This window comes from Leptonotus elevatus, chromosome 5 (genome assembly GCF_054856555.1).
Source record: "Leptonotus elevatus isolate MCC_2025b chromosome 5, RoL_Lele_1.0, whole genome shotgun sequence".
Taxonomy (NCBI): Eukaryota; Metazoa; Chordata; class Actinopteri; order Syngnathiformes; family Syngnathidae; genus Leptonotus; species Leptonotus elevatus.
This window is the reverse complement of record NC_141243.1, coordinates 14,468,729-14,482,123: the sequence shown is the minus strand read 5'-3', so window position 1 is coordinate 14,482,123 and position 13,395 is coordinate 14,468,729. Positions and strand designations below refer to the sequence as shown.

General features: G+C 39.9%; 1 protein-coding gene across 3 annotated transcripts; it reads left to right on the top strand.

Annotated features, from left to right (window-relative positions):
- Positions 1–115: 115 nt before the first annotated feature.
- On the top strand, positions 116–13,375 carry morc2 (MORC family CW-type zinc finger 2). Of its 3 annotated transcripts, none has more exons than XM_086076591.1 (28): positions 116–168; positions 687–794; positions 2,827–2,880; positions 2,960–2,994; positions 3,068–3,136; positions 3,257–3,347; positions 3,437–3,545; positions 3,731–3,890; positions 4,009–4,120; positions 4,499–4,624; positions 4,698–4,777; positions 4,862–4,944; positions 5,037–5,122; positions 5,247–5,387; positions 5,482–5,636; positions 6,430–6,558; positions 6,634–6,739; positions 6,920–7,052; positions 7,128–7,214; positions 8,602–8,838; positions 8,912–9,163; positions 9,425–9,499; positions 9,763–9,880; positions 10,612–10,750; positions 10,824–10,991; positions 11,085–11,178; positions 12,235–12,423; positions 12,522–13,375. In XM_086076591.1, the coding sequence occupies exons 2-28, from the start codon at positions 727–729 to the stop codon at positions 12,588–12,590; spliced, it is 3,165 nt and encodes a 1,054-aa protein (XP_085932717.1). In that variant the 5' UTR covers positions 116–168; positions 687–726; the 3' UTR covers positions 12,591–13,375. The 3 variants fall into 3 exon arrangements, with proteins under 3 accessions (XP_085932717.1, XP_085932719.1, XP_085932718.1); XM_086076592.1 differs by lacking the exon at positions 116–168 and adding an exon at positions 173–276; XM_086076593.1 differs by lacking the exon at positions 9,425–9,499.
- The last annotated feature ends 20 nt before the right edge of the window (positions 13,376–13,395 follow it).

The window sequence follows — 13,395 nt, the reverse complement described above, 5'->3', positions numbered from 1 at the left end:
AATGTATACATAGGTATTTTTGTGCACGTAAAAGTCTCTTCAACTCCAAAACTGAAGGTGGCAGCAAAGTGCTCAGTCTCTTATGCTCAGTTACTACTCGGCAATTTGAAGAAGAAGAATAGAGGCGTGGCTTTGCAGGCCAGGAGGAAGCCAACTTCTAATCGTTCGGTAAGCGCGAACTACTACCTACAGCCCTTGGAACGCTTTAATTTGGCTAAAGAGAAGCTAAACGTATTAAAAGTTTGTTTGTCGTCCCAGTATACGTTGACAAAACAGGTAGACAGTAATTCTGTAAAAGCCCGTCTGTAAAGCTAAGGTTAGCTGCGGAGCTACTGCTACTTAATAAACAATGTACAACTATGCTAACGCCAGCTCACATGCTAGCCTAACATTACATGTGTTTATCGGTGTACGCCCCTTGTTGGATGTCTGAAACATTCATGTCACAAATGTCTTGGCAACACGCGGGATTTGGTCACTAACTTCATCAACCTACACGCGTATCAATCATGTGGTGCTTTAACATATGCAAAACAATAATTTCCCTCCATTTTCATCTCAAATGCTCATAACGGTTCGACATGGCTAGCATATAATAATGCGTGGCTGTTTATTAAGACAGGGAGCATGCATAATGTCAACAAATGAACAAAAACTGTATTAATTCTGCTTTTTTTCTGCTGCAGGATTTAAACCTGTGGTCACCGAGAGGCTAGTTGAGAGTTCATGGCCTACTCAAACTACAGCAACCTGAGCAGGGCTCAACTTACTTTTGAATATCTGCATACAAACTCGTAAGTGCAGCTTTACTGGTTTACAGCGAAAAGGTTTCAAAACAACAGTCACCGTTTTGGTTCTGCATGGCACGCCATGTGGCCTTTACATATACAGTAGTGGTTAAGTGGTAGTGAGGGTTCCAGACTGCCCCTAAATGGTGCCGTTTTGCCCTTAAAATTTGAGACAGCGCAACTACAATTTTTATCCGCTTGTGCCAGTGCAATCTGTAAATTTACTATATTTTAAATAATTTCAAATAAGTTATTAAGCGGTTCGGAGAATGGATGGATGGATAATAACTAGTGTGTTGAATATTTTTCATTGTTGACAAGCTCCACACTTAAGTAATATGGTGAAAATGAGTGGGATGAATATTTGCAAGTCTATTTATAATGTGTGCCCCTAAAATGTTCGACTTGCGCCCCTAAAATTTCATGTTAGAAGCTACTCCAATCCTTCTTTAAAAAAAAAAGTTAGTCTGGAGCCCTGATAGTGTGCAGTGCAGTGCAGTGCAGTGGGAGATTTCCAATCCAATTTCAATCAAAAGTATTATTTATGTACTGTAACTGCTCATATACAGTTTAACTGTCATTAGCTGTAGAGTTTGAATTCTTTAATGTTTGTGCAAATTAAAAATAAAGACGAAATACAGATGATAGTAGATTCAACTTTTATTAAACTTTCCAACTTTTACCATCATTCCTGACTTGTTTATATGATGGTGCAACTGAATTTTAAGGCGATAATGTGGCCGTAGAAATGTTGGCAGTATATTTTCCATGTGTTTTAAAGTGGAACCAAAAATTATACACTATGCGTTTCATAGTTACACTTATGAATATGTTGAAACTATAAATACAAAAATAAATACTTATAAACACATTTCACTCTTCTCAGACATAAAATATTTTTAAAATGTAGAAGAGAATGAAATCAGATGAGGCTTTCCTTTTTTTGTGGTTTTAAAAATGGTTCAGTAAAGCATGTTTGCGTGTTACATTTATTTGTAATTATTTTATAGTGATGGTAAAAATGCACCTTTTTTTTTTAAACCAAAAGTGTTTTGTACTATGTTCTTTTGTACATAAATGTTAGATAGTATGTACATTTTTTATTAAAATATATTGTATTTTTGTCAGAGGCTTTAATTGCTTCAATTGCTGACTGATGGTTCAGTGATAGCGCCTGAAATTCATATAGTAGACATTGAATCTCTTCGTGGTAATTTTGTATTTCGCGACATGAACTTTACTTACCGGTAAGTGTAAAAATTGAATTATTAAATTATAATGGATGTATTTATGAATGGGTTAAAAAATTTTATATTTTCTTTTATTTCGGTCAGAGTATCAGATTTATTCGTCTCCCCTTTTTATTCAAATCATGTAAACATATCTGCTTTTTCTTGAAATAATTTTTAACAAATAAAAAAAGTTGTCCTTTAGCAAAGTAATTGATTAAAAATATATAGAATAATTTTTAGACCTATCATTGTGTAGATCCCCAAACTCAATACGCTTTGGTGCAAAATAGTGCACACAAAAAAAACATTGCACATGTAACTATTTAATGTACTTTTGACCTTTACAAGTTCCTCATCATGGCTGATGACAGTCTCGACCTTATACACACAATGATAATGAGACAGTTTTTGTCCCGATTTTGCCCACTCCATACTCCAAGGACGACAAAAACCAGATAACCAGTCAATTTACCCTGTTAGAGCATTCTGCGGTCTTAGGCGTGTTAAGAAGGGAATTTGTCTTGATAATATGGTACAAAACGGGTCGTAATTAATTAATAATTACAACCCAAAATTTTCATGCGTGTGGGGAAAGTAAACAGCTTGGATGGATGGATGATATTGAATCTGCATATGACAATAAAAAGCAATTGTGTATCTAGGAATTGCACGAGTCATAAAAGTTTATATGAGAGTACAGGTTTCATTAAACTTGAAAATACCATTGCAAAACACACGGTATGATATACTGTATATATAAATTTTTTTTTTTTTAATTGACTAACTTGAATGGTGTTTGACTTTAGGACAACACACGAGTTCTTATTTGGAGCCTTGGCAGAGCTTGTGGACAATTCGAGGTATTTGTGTTGATTTGCTGCCATTACGAAGACCTAATGTTGTTCATTTTGTAATCAAGTGGTGTTTTACCTTCCACAGAGATGCCAATGCCACACGAATTGACATTTACACAGGTAATATTTGGTATTGAATACAATGAAGTGTAAACTTTACTTTTAACTTAACACTTCCATAAATTGTTGACAGAGAAAAGGCCAGAGCTGCGGGGCGGCTATATGCTGTGTTTTCTTGATGATGGCATTGGAATGGAGCCAAGTAAGTGGCACTTTATATTTGACCTTGATGCTTGTGTTTAGTTTTCATATGGATTCAGCATTTCGGTTCCAGACAAGTTTTCACGTTACAAATGTGCTGACATTCATTTAATTTTGTTAGACGAGGCAACCCATGTGATCCAATTTGGAAAGTCAAGTAAAAGATCTCCTGACTCCACACAGATTGGCCAATACGGAAATGGACTGAAATCGTAAGATCCTGAGAGACTTTTACAATCAAATTGCAGGTGTGATGCACGTTTTGATTAATTTACATTTTATTGGATGTGTCTCTTGCCAGGGGATCCATGCGAATTGGGAAAGACTTCATCCTGTTTACAAAAAAGGGCAACAGTCTAACTTGTCTTTTTTTATCAAGGACTTTCCATGAAGAGGAAGGTCTTGACGAGGTCAGGCCAATGAATATTTGTATTTCATGACATGACTGCTGCGTTTAGTTTAGTTTTTTAGTGTGAAAAAAATCTTCATATATAAGTAATTTGCAGTGTGTCCTATGTAATAAATGTTTTTGTTTTGTGAGATTTTAAGCTGGTCTGATCTCTAAATTTATTCTGAATTGCTCATAACTTCTCAGGTAATAGTGCCTCTCCCGTCCTGGGATTTGATAACTAAAGAGCCGCTGACGTCTGACCCAGAGAAATACGCCATTGAGACCGAGCTGATATTCAAATACTCGCCTTTTAAAAGCGTACAAGAGTTGATGGAGCAGTTCAGCAAAATTGAAAGTACCAGTGGTTAGTACAAGCGTGTGTGCGTGATTATTAAAACTTCTTTTTTTTTTATGTGAAAATTTCATTTATAAATAAATTGGACTAAAACGTGTGTGTTTTCTGACACTGACTGTGTGTCAAGGTACCTTGGTGATAATCTATAATCTGAAGCTGATGGACAACAGAGAACCAGAACTGGATGTCGAGACGGATCACCAGGACATACTGATGGCTGGAATGCTTGCTGAAGGAGTGTGAGTACAGTGCGATTGTAATTTAATCAAAACAGAAAGCAGGCTCAGCATGTTGGTAGCACAATGGTCTCACTCTTACTGTCAGGAGGTTGTAGGTTTGAATCCTGGCTCTGGCCATTCAGTGTGGAGTTAACACTTTCTTCGGGTACTCTGGCTTCCTCCTACATTCCGGATGTGATAGGTTAATTTGATACTTTTTAGGAATAGGAGAAAAATGCATAAAATAATAAAGGAATAAATAAAAAGTAACATGATTGAGAAGGTAAATCACGCCACACTTGCACACATATGAACAGGATGAACGGTAGGAAATGGATAGATGAAAGACAGAGTAAATGTGAGTGAATGCTAATGGCTGTTTCCTCCCCTTGTTTACAGGAAACCAGAGAGGAGGTCATTCAGAGCATACGCTGCTGTGTTGTACATTGACCCCCGCATGAGAATTTTTATCCAGGGGCATAAAGTGAGGACCAAGAGGCTGTCCTGCTGTCTTTATAAACCGCGGTAATGGAGCACACACATGCTTTAACAGCCCTGTCACAGGTTTGTTTCATCTGTTTCCTGGCTCTCATCACAGGGTTTATAAGTACTCATCGACACGTTTCAAAACGCGCGCTGAACAGGAAGTCAAGAAAGCAGATCACCTTGCTAAGATTGGTGAGTTGGTGGTCTACGTCCATCTTTTTGCCCTCTCTGCGTGCTCTTCAATTGACTTGGTGAATCTTCCGTCACCAATCTAAGCGGAGGAGAAAGCCAGAGAAGCAGAAAGCAAGCGTTTAGCCATGGAGACAAGACTTGGCGAGGATGTGTCGAAAGATTCTCGAGTAAGTGAAACACCAGATTTTCTGGTCCACTTTGGCTGTGCATGTTCTTCAGCTGATAACACAAATCCCCCACACCTTTTCCTGTCTTTCAGACGATCCTGAGAAAAACCCAGGATTCAGCCATGATGCTTAGACGGGATGCTGACATGAAGAAGAGAATTCTAGAGTCCAAACAGAAGTACAATACTTGATCGCAATAGTAGTATCGTTATCTACACAGGAGGATGCTTTATGGAATTTAAAAACAAAAACACGGAGAACACTAGCACAATCCTAAGTTCTTTTTCTTTCACATCTCTCAGAGCATTAAAGGAGCCCAAGGAACTGAACTTTATATTTGGAGTGAACATTGAACAGAGAGACCTGGATGGAATGTTTGTTTACAACTGCTCCCGTCTCATCAAGATGTACGAAAAGACGGGTCCTCAGCTGGATGGAGGCATGTGAGTAGTGTGCACACTGATTGTAATAAGGTCAGCAAAGATGAGCTTGGTTGAGGGGTTTTACTACTATGTCGTTTGTGTTTTTGTCACATAGGGCCTGTGGAGGTGTTGTCGGCGTAGTGGATGTCCCGTATTTAGTTCTCGAGCCTACTCACAACAAGCAAGACTTTGCCGATGCTAAGGAGTATCGACATTTGCTAAAGTCCATGGGAGAACATCTGGCTCAGTACTGGAAGGACACTAACATTGGTAAGGAACATCTGACATTCACAATCTTAATGGAGATTCATCTAATCTAATAAATTATCGTCCACATGGCATTATTAAAAAAAAAAAAAAAGACTTAGGCAATTAAGTTATGTGGCTAACAAAATACTGGAATTTCCCCATTGAGGGACTGATTAAGGTGTTTTGTACGCTGTTCTATTGTAACATTGTGGAAACCTGCACAGTTTCTACCTTTCGGATGCTCAATTCCTCCTGAATTTCAAGAGTACTGCTCATGTCTTTCCATTAACTTCTAGTGAATACTTAAATAATAATAATCAGGGCTCCAGACTAACGATTTTTTTACTATGAGAACAGTGGTCCATAACGTGAAATTTTAGAGGCAAACACTATAAATTAACTTGTAAAGTAAACTTTCATCTCAGTAATTTTCTATATTTATATTACTGATGTGTGAAGCAGAAGTATGACAACAAAAATTACTCAAAAAGAGTGTAATTATTTAAAAAAACAAAACAAAAAAATTGCAAACTTTTACCGGTTGCACTGATGAAAATTTTAGTTGCGGTGTCTCAAATTTTAGGGGCAAAATACCCCTATTTAGGACAGTCTGGAGCTGGGGGTTAAGGAGGGGAAGATTTTAATGTTGTACTGGTGGTATCGGTACTTGGTATCGGTGACTAGTCAAGAGCTCTTGTACTGGTATCGGTCTGAAAAAAGCGGTATCAAACATCTCTTATTTATGAATAAGAAAGTTCAGTTTGTGTTCATGTTTACTATGTCAATTGCTGAGTATGTTTTTTGTGTGATGCAGCTCAAAAAGGCATAGTGAAGTTCTGGGATGAGTTTGGATACTTGTCCGCCAGCTGGTCTGCGCCGCCGTCATTGGAGGCAAGATATAAGAGACGCCGCGCCATGGAGATCCCAATTACCATTCAGTGCGGTGAGTCCCAGACACACACACACATTCAGCACTCCAAACCTGTGCTCACGCTGCTTTTATGGGTTGTGTTTTTAGATAAATGCTTAAAGTGGAGAACGCTGCCGTTCCAGATGGATGCTGTCAACAAACGCTACCCAGACAGCTGGGTGTGCCTTATGAACCCAGATAGTACCCAGGATAGGTAAACACTCGCACAAATATCAAGTTAAATCATTTATGGACTCAATGGCCACATCATTAAGTACACAACTGTACAACTACATGGCTGCCTTTTTGTTGTTGTTTGTTTGCTTGTTAGATATCAGTGTGCATATGCACTTAATAAAGTAGCCAGTAAGTGACTGTGTCCAATGCATGACAGATGTGACGCTGCTGAAAAGAAACCCAATTTGCCGTGCGGAGTCCTGAAAAAGGAAAAGCTGACCACTGAAGACAAACAGAAAGAGCTTGCAGAAAAAATCAAACAGCAGCAGGATAAACTGGAGGTCTTGCAGGTAGCTTGTTTGTTCCTGGCGGCCTCGCTTTCTAGCCTTTCACAGGCACTTCACATATTTGTATGCCCTCCTCAGAAAACCACTACAATCAAATCTGCGGCAGATATAAAGAAGCTGCCAATGGATGTTAGCATGAAACCTGCAACAGAAACCTCCGCCAAGGTACACATGCCCTCACTGGAGTTATTATTTTGAATTCTTAGTCCTGTTAATATTACTAATATTGATATTAGGGGTGTCAGGCGATTACAAATGTTCATCGTAATTAATCGCACGATTCAATAGTTATTAACTCACGATAATTGCAAATGTTATATCCGTTTTAAATTTACAATAAAATATACAATAACAATTTTTTAAATACGTTTTCATATTCTTGTTAAAAAAGTGAAATATGGCTGCATATTTTAGTCATTGATGCAGTAAATTCATAATTCATAAAATTGAGTTCAAAGAAAGAGATGTACTGTAAAAAAACAAATAATGATTTGTGTTGAGGTCATTTTTCTGCCATAATCGTGTCACAGGCCACACCAAATGGCAAATAATCTTTTAATTGACATAATATTATTAAATCAAATTTGCCACTGCGGTAATATGACCTAATTTAAGCAAGAAAATACCACAAGGAGCAACAATAAAAACCACCAAACTTTGGCTGATGCCGCAGAAGATGAATTGTAAGCTTAATGTGATCTTCAAAGTTGCGGCTGATGTCATTAGTTGAGAGGTCAAACTTCCAAACCTTTTAAAGGGTTCAAACCTCGGACAATGGCCTTACCTGCGATTGGAATTTACTAACCACAGATTTTTTTTTTGAACAGTTCCTGAAGATTTCAGGTTCATATCTTTTTCCTAAGGTACTTGTTGCTATGGACATTTGAACGATGCAAGTACCAAAACTTTAAACCCCTTTTTCTCCAAACTAGGGATTTCAAACTTCCAACATTTAAACTGCTGTAACTTTGTAATTTTTGAGGTGCATCCGTGTAATATATATAATTTTAAAGGGAATTAAGTGTAGAATTTGAATATGTAAAACTCTCAATTTAGATTTTTGGGCACACAAAGACATTTTTGCCAAATGCAATTATGCTTTCTTATTAAATTCATTACTGCTAAATAAATTCTTTAAATTAACTCAAAATTAACGCACTAATTTTGACCCCTCTAATTGATATATTGTCTTTATTATGATTGAAGCATCCCTTTGTTTTTATGTCATGTCATATTTTCTTCATTTTAGATCAGTCGTCATAAATTCACTGCAATAATCACTTGTATAGCATAAAGTATTGACCCAAATCAGTTAAGCAAGTACCACTACACTACCAGTGCAACATTACATAATACAGTCTATCATAAAAAGATCCATCTGAGGATATGGTGTCAGATACAAAATGGCTTTCTACAAATCCTGCATTTTTTTTAAAGAGCCTTATCAGTCTCGTAAACTGAAACAGATGAATGATAATTGTCATCTGTTCGTATTGTTGATATTTTCTGCAACTGTTCCTTTTGGGATTCTTTTGCCCACTTTGTCTCTAAGGCAAGTCGGTCTTCAGAGAGATCTGTCACGCGCCCTCGATCGCCCCCGTTGCCAGCTCACCTCAAGACGCCACACAGCGCTCCCCCGCCCCGCACCTACTCTCAGCGGCCCACCCGGACACCTGCCCCTCCTCCACCTAAGGTTGAAGCAACCAGGTCCAAAGCTACAGCAAAGTCACCCGCACCAAAGCCGACAGCCAAACCTTCCAAAACACCCCCACCAAGCCGCACTTCAAGGGTAAGATACATGTCGGATCAGTGGAAGATATAGTACTAAAAGTGTAAGCTTAATGTTTTGTCTCTTTCGATAGTCACTCACTAAAGCATCAGCCAAACCTACAGCTGTTGGACAACGTAAGAGAATAATTATGGAGGAGGACAGTGAGGATGAAGAGGAGGATGAAGAAGAGGAGGAGGAGGATGAGGAGGAGGAGGAGGAAAGTGAGGACAGTGAAGAAGAAGAAGAACCCCAGACGAAGAAGTCGAAGATGGCTGCTGCTGCTGGTAACCGGGGCAAAGTGGTGGAGAAGGCCCCAGTTGCCAAACGTGGCAAGTTAGACGAGGTAAACATCAGCAAATGTTAAACGCATGAACATCAGCAGTGGCCAAAGCAGACGTGCACCTTGCTTGCTTGCTTGCATAACTGCGCCAACTGTCCACTTTTTTTTCTTCTTTTTAATGAAGCCTGTTGCTTGTTGCTTTAACTCCCCCAGCATCACTTTTCTTCTTCTAAAAAGTGATAGCAAAGAGAACTTTGTCAGTTGTTTACTTGCTGGTTGAGTCGCAGAACCTCAAACGAAGCCCGTCTGCTGTTGACCTAACAGGTTAACAAACAAACACAGCCTGGAAAGAAAGGAGTTGCTACTCCTCCACGCCAGACCCCTGTTGCTAAATCCAAGGTAGCTTTACTCATCCTGCGGTCTGTTTGCTCCTCCTAAAGCTGGCTTGCATTTGCTCTTTCCAACCTCTAATAATCAACTTGTCATGCAGCTGTTATGCTTGTTTTCTAATCCCTTCTTGAGGTGGCGGGAATAGGAATATTGTCTGTGCTTTGCAATGAACATTTTTTCAACATTTCACTGCTTTCACTAACAGGGATGGAAACCTTTCGTTTCTATTCAACCCTGATGCGGTTCTAGTTATGAGAGTTTTGTCTTTGCAGGCACCAGAGAAGGCGCCAGAGAAGCCTCTGGAAAAAGCGCCGGAGAAAGCGCCAGAGAAAGTGCCAGAGAAGGCACAACAGCAGGACCCGGAGGACGACATTAGGAATGCTCAGAAAGGTATCACATAAGCCGCGTTTCCACCGCAGGACGTTCGGGTATGGGGAGGGGCGTAGGGACTTTCACAGGAACCGTCCTCTCAGCCGGCCCGCTTGTGGCTGTGTCTCCACTGCAGAGTACGACCCATTTTGCGACGTCACGGGTTCCGATCGACACGTAAACGCCGTCCGACAAAAATCACAACGAGGAAAGAGAAAAACTTTAGGTGGTTGCTGTTTTGCTCTGCTTTTTATTTGATGTACTTGCCGTGGATGGATGGTTTGAGTGAGAAGAGACGGCATTTAGATGAAGAATTTGAAAAGGCTAAAGGAGTGGAACCAAAATAGGCAAAGGATTATTAAGAGAATTGTTTTGGTGGAAGAGACTTAAGCTGAGAATGCATCGTCGTCGCGCATGAACGTAAGATCATTTTTTATACGAAATAATTTTTAAACGGGTGTTTATCGGGCCGGCGGAGTACCTACCCTCGAGTAGGACCTCCGCTCATCCCCGTTAGTTCCTGTAAATGTGGCCCGGTTGGGAAGACTCCTGCAGTGGAGACGCGGACACACGGGGCTGGCCCCGTAAATTTACCCCGAAGTTCCTGCGGTGGAAACGCGGCTATTGATCAGAGAATGTTGCTTTTTAAACTTTTTCTTATGTTCGGATATTTTCAGTTCATTTCACAAGCTTAAATGCAAGTGCTGTCATGCAAAGTCCTGGCTCAAAAATATTATTTTTTTCCCCCGAAGATAAGGGACTGCTAGTTGAAGTCCGCGTCAACAAGGAGTGGTTCACAGGAAAAGTCATCGCCGTCGAGACCAATAAACAGAGCGTTCGCTGGAAAGTCAAGTTTGACTATGTCCCTCGAGCCACCCCTAAAGACAGATGGTGAAACTTCATCGTTACTAAATGCATTTTGTCTGTACTCCATGGCATTGATGCATCGGGTTTGTGTGTGAAGGGTGTTCAAGGGCAGTGATGAAGTCCGCCTGATGCGTCCGCCGTCGCCCATCTCCCAAACGCCTGACACCCAACAGGAGACCGAGAAAGCGTCTGCAGCCATGGAGCCGGATACCACACAACCCGGCACCAGTCGAGAGGTGACCGAGAGCCTGGTCACCATGTTGAGGTGAGTGGCTCCTTTGTCAGATTGAACCTGCAAGCTAACATAGCATAGCTTCGCATCGTGTGAAAGTGACAAGTATGCTGCTCTTCTTTTCAGGACAATGCTGCGGTACTTCTTCCCTCCTGCTTTTCAGATTCCTAAGGATGATGTAAACAGCATGACGGCAGAGGAGTTGGTGGCCTTTCCTTTGGTGAGATGAAAGCAGCTGTACACGTTTCTCGACACCCATTTTCAGCCATATACATAGTATTTACTGACGTCGCGGGATCGCGAGCATTTTATTGGTTGCTATGTGCATTTATCTATTGTGAATTTGAGATGAAGAATCTCGAGTTATTTTTAAACCAAGTAGCTAGTTCCCTCGAACGCACTAGCTACTAGCGCTAGCATGTTGCAACGAAAACAACAACATTGTCGATTCAGCGCTTATTTTCCTACACTTTAACAATTTCAACTTTTTGGCTGCTGGGAAAGGAAAATAAGAGACCTAAAGGGAGGGTATTTGGAGAGATCTCAAAATCTTGACCACAAATCTATTTTTAGCCAGAGTTAGCCACGGCTAGCGGCTCACATATATCACAATCGCATTATGGTAAAAGCATTTTTACCATCTTACAATGACACTTACCTTAATCAAAATGGTCAGAACACACTTTGGTAGACTTTGTCGGTTGGAAATCCGTTCGATGTATCTTTGTAATTCTGGACACTTCTTTGCCGTTCCCATTTGACATTCCATGGACCGGCACACAATGTGGGGCAAATGACGGCATGTGAATACTATCTAGAAGTTTCATTTCACATCTTTGATCGCCCAATTTTGCACCCGTGAACGGCACACGTGTACGTGTGCACCATTGTGAAGCGGTTCGTGAAAATCCGGAATGAATGAATCAAAGTAACTTGTTGTAAGCAACACGAGCGCTCCTTAGCATTTGGTTGCGTTGTCTTGCTGGTCGTTTGCCCCACGAAAGGCCTGCTGGGTCAATAGTTGGGGGGCGGTGACGTCATGTGAATACTATGTATAGGCAAGCTTCAGTGTAGTCTTGTTCAAACAGACTAATAATGGGGAAGCCAATTGTACGTGAAATTGAAGCACTTTTTTTTTTTGTGGACTAAAAACTCACATAAAAAATCGAGGTTCCACTGTATATTCATTGACATGCACCTGTAGAAGTGGTAGTGAAGTAGTGTTGAGTTACCCTAGTGGTGATGTATCTTTTTGCGGTTCTCCTGTCTACTTCAGAAAGAGTATTTCCACCAGTACGAATCAGGGCTCCAGTCACTGTGCAACTCGTACCAGAGCAGAGCGGACGCCAAAGCCAAAGCTGTGGAAGAGAAAAGCAACAGCACAGAGATGAAACTGAAGGAAGCAGATGAGAAACTACAAAAACTACGAACCAATATTGTTTCACTTCTGCAAAAAGTTCAAGAGGTTGGACAGCTTTTTTTGTTTGAATATGAATTTAATCTGTTCATGGTCTTGGAAACGATGAGCAATGTAAAGCAATAATTGCTTCCCTCCCCACTTAGGATATCGACATCAACACAGATGATGAACTTGATGCGTATATTGAGGACCTTCTCACCAAAGGAGATTAAACGGGATGGACAGCAGATATCTCCAAGAAGGAAAAAGAATGCACATCAAACGACTGACAGCCATGCTACTGGCATCATATTCAATATGAATATTTGGGGGATTGTTATTGTCAAGCTTTCCCCTCCCTCCCTTTTTCATTTAGCAGTAAGCATACACTCCATGCCGGTGTTTGTCTTTCATTTCTGTTTTTACATTATTGGCGGCCGTCTAGCAAGTTGATTTTGTTTTAGTCTTTTACTGTTCTTGTTAATCAGTTCTGAAGCCAACCTATCTTACGTTAAACTTTGTAGGTTTAATACGGTTTACTGTCCCTATATAGTCAACTAAGGCAGGTCTTTATTTTGCGCTACTGTCGGGTGAGATGATACAAAGTATTTTAAGAGTTTGGGTTGGCTAGACCGCACTCTCTACTGCTGTCTATATATGTACACGTTAACTATTATTTTTGTACACTCGTCAAAAACATCGGTGTTGATCATGATTATTGCCCCTTCCTGACCAGCTTGACTAGCAAATCGAGTAACACACTAAGAAATTCATACTGGGTTTTATCAGTATAATGTTCATGCCTGTTCTGCTTGTTTTTGAAGAAAACAAAACTATCTGTTTAGTAGTGTTCCTACTCATTATCTTTACCTGTCTATCTGTTTGAACATATTTTAACATGTCAAAAAACGTTTTATTAAACTGCATGATTCAGTCTTCATGTTAAATTGCAAGAAATTGTTCTGTATTTTTTTTATATATATATCTTTACTGAAACAATAAAACTGGTTCCACACTGCATGTTACACATGTTTGATG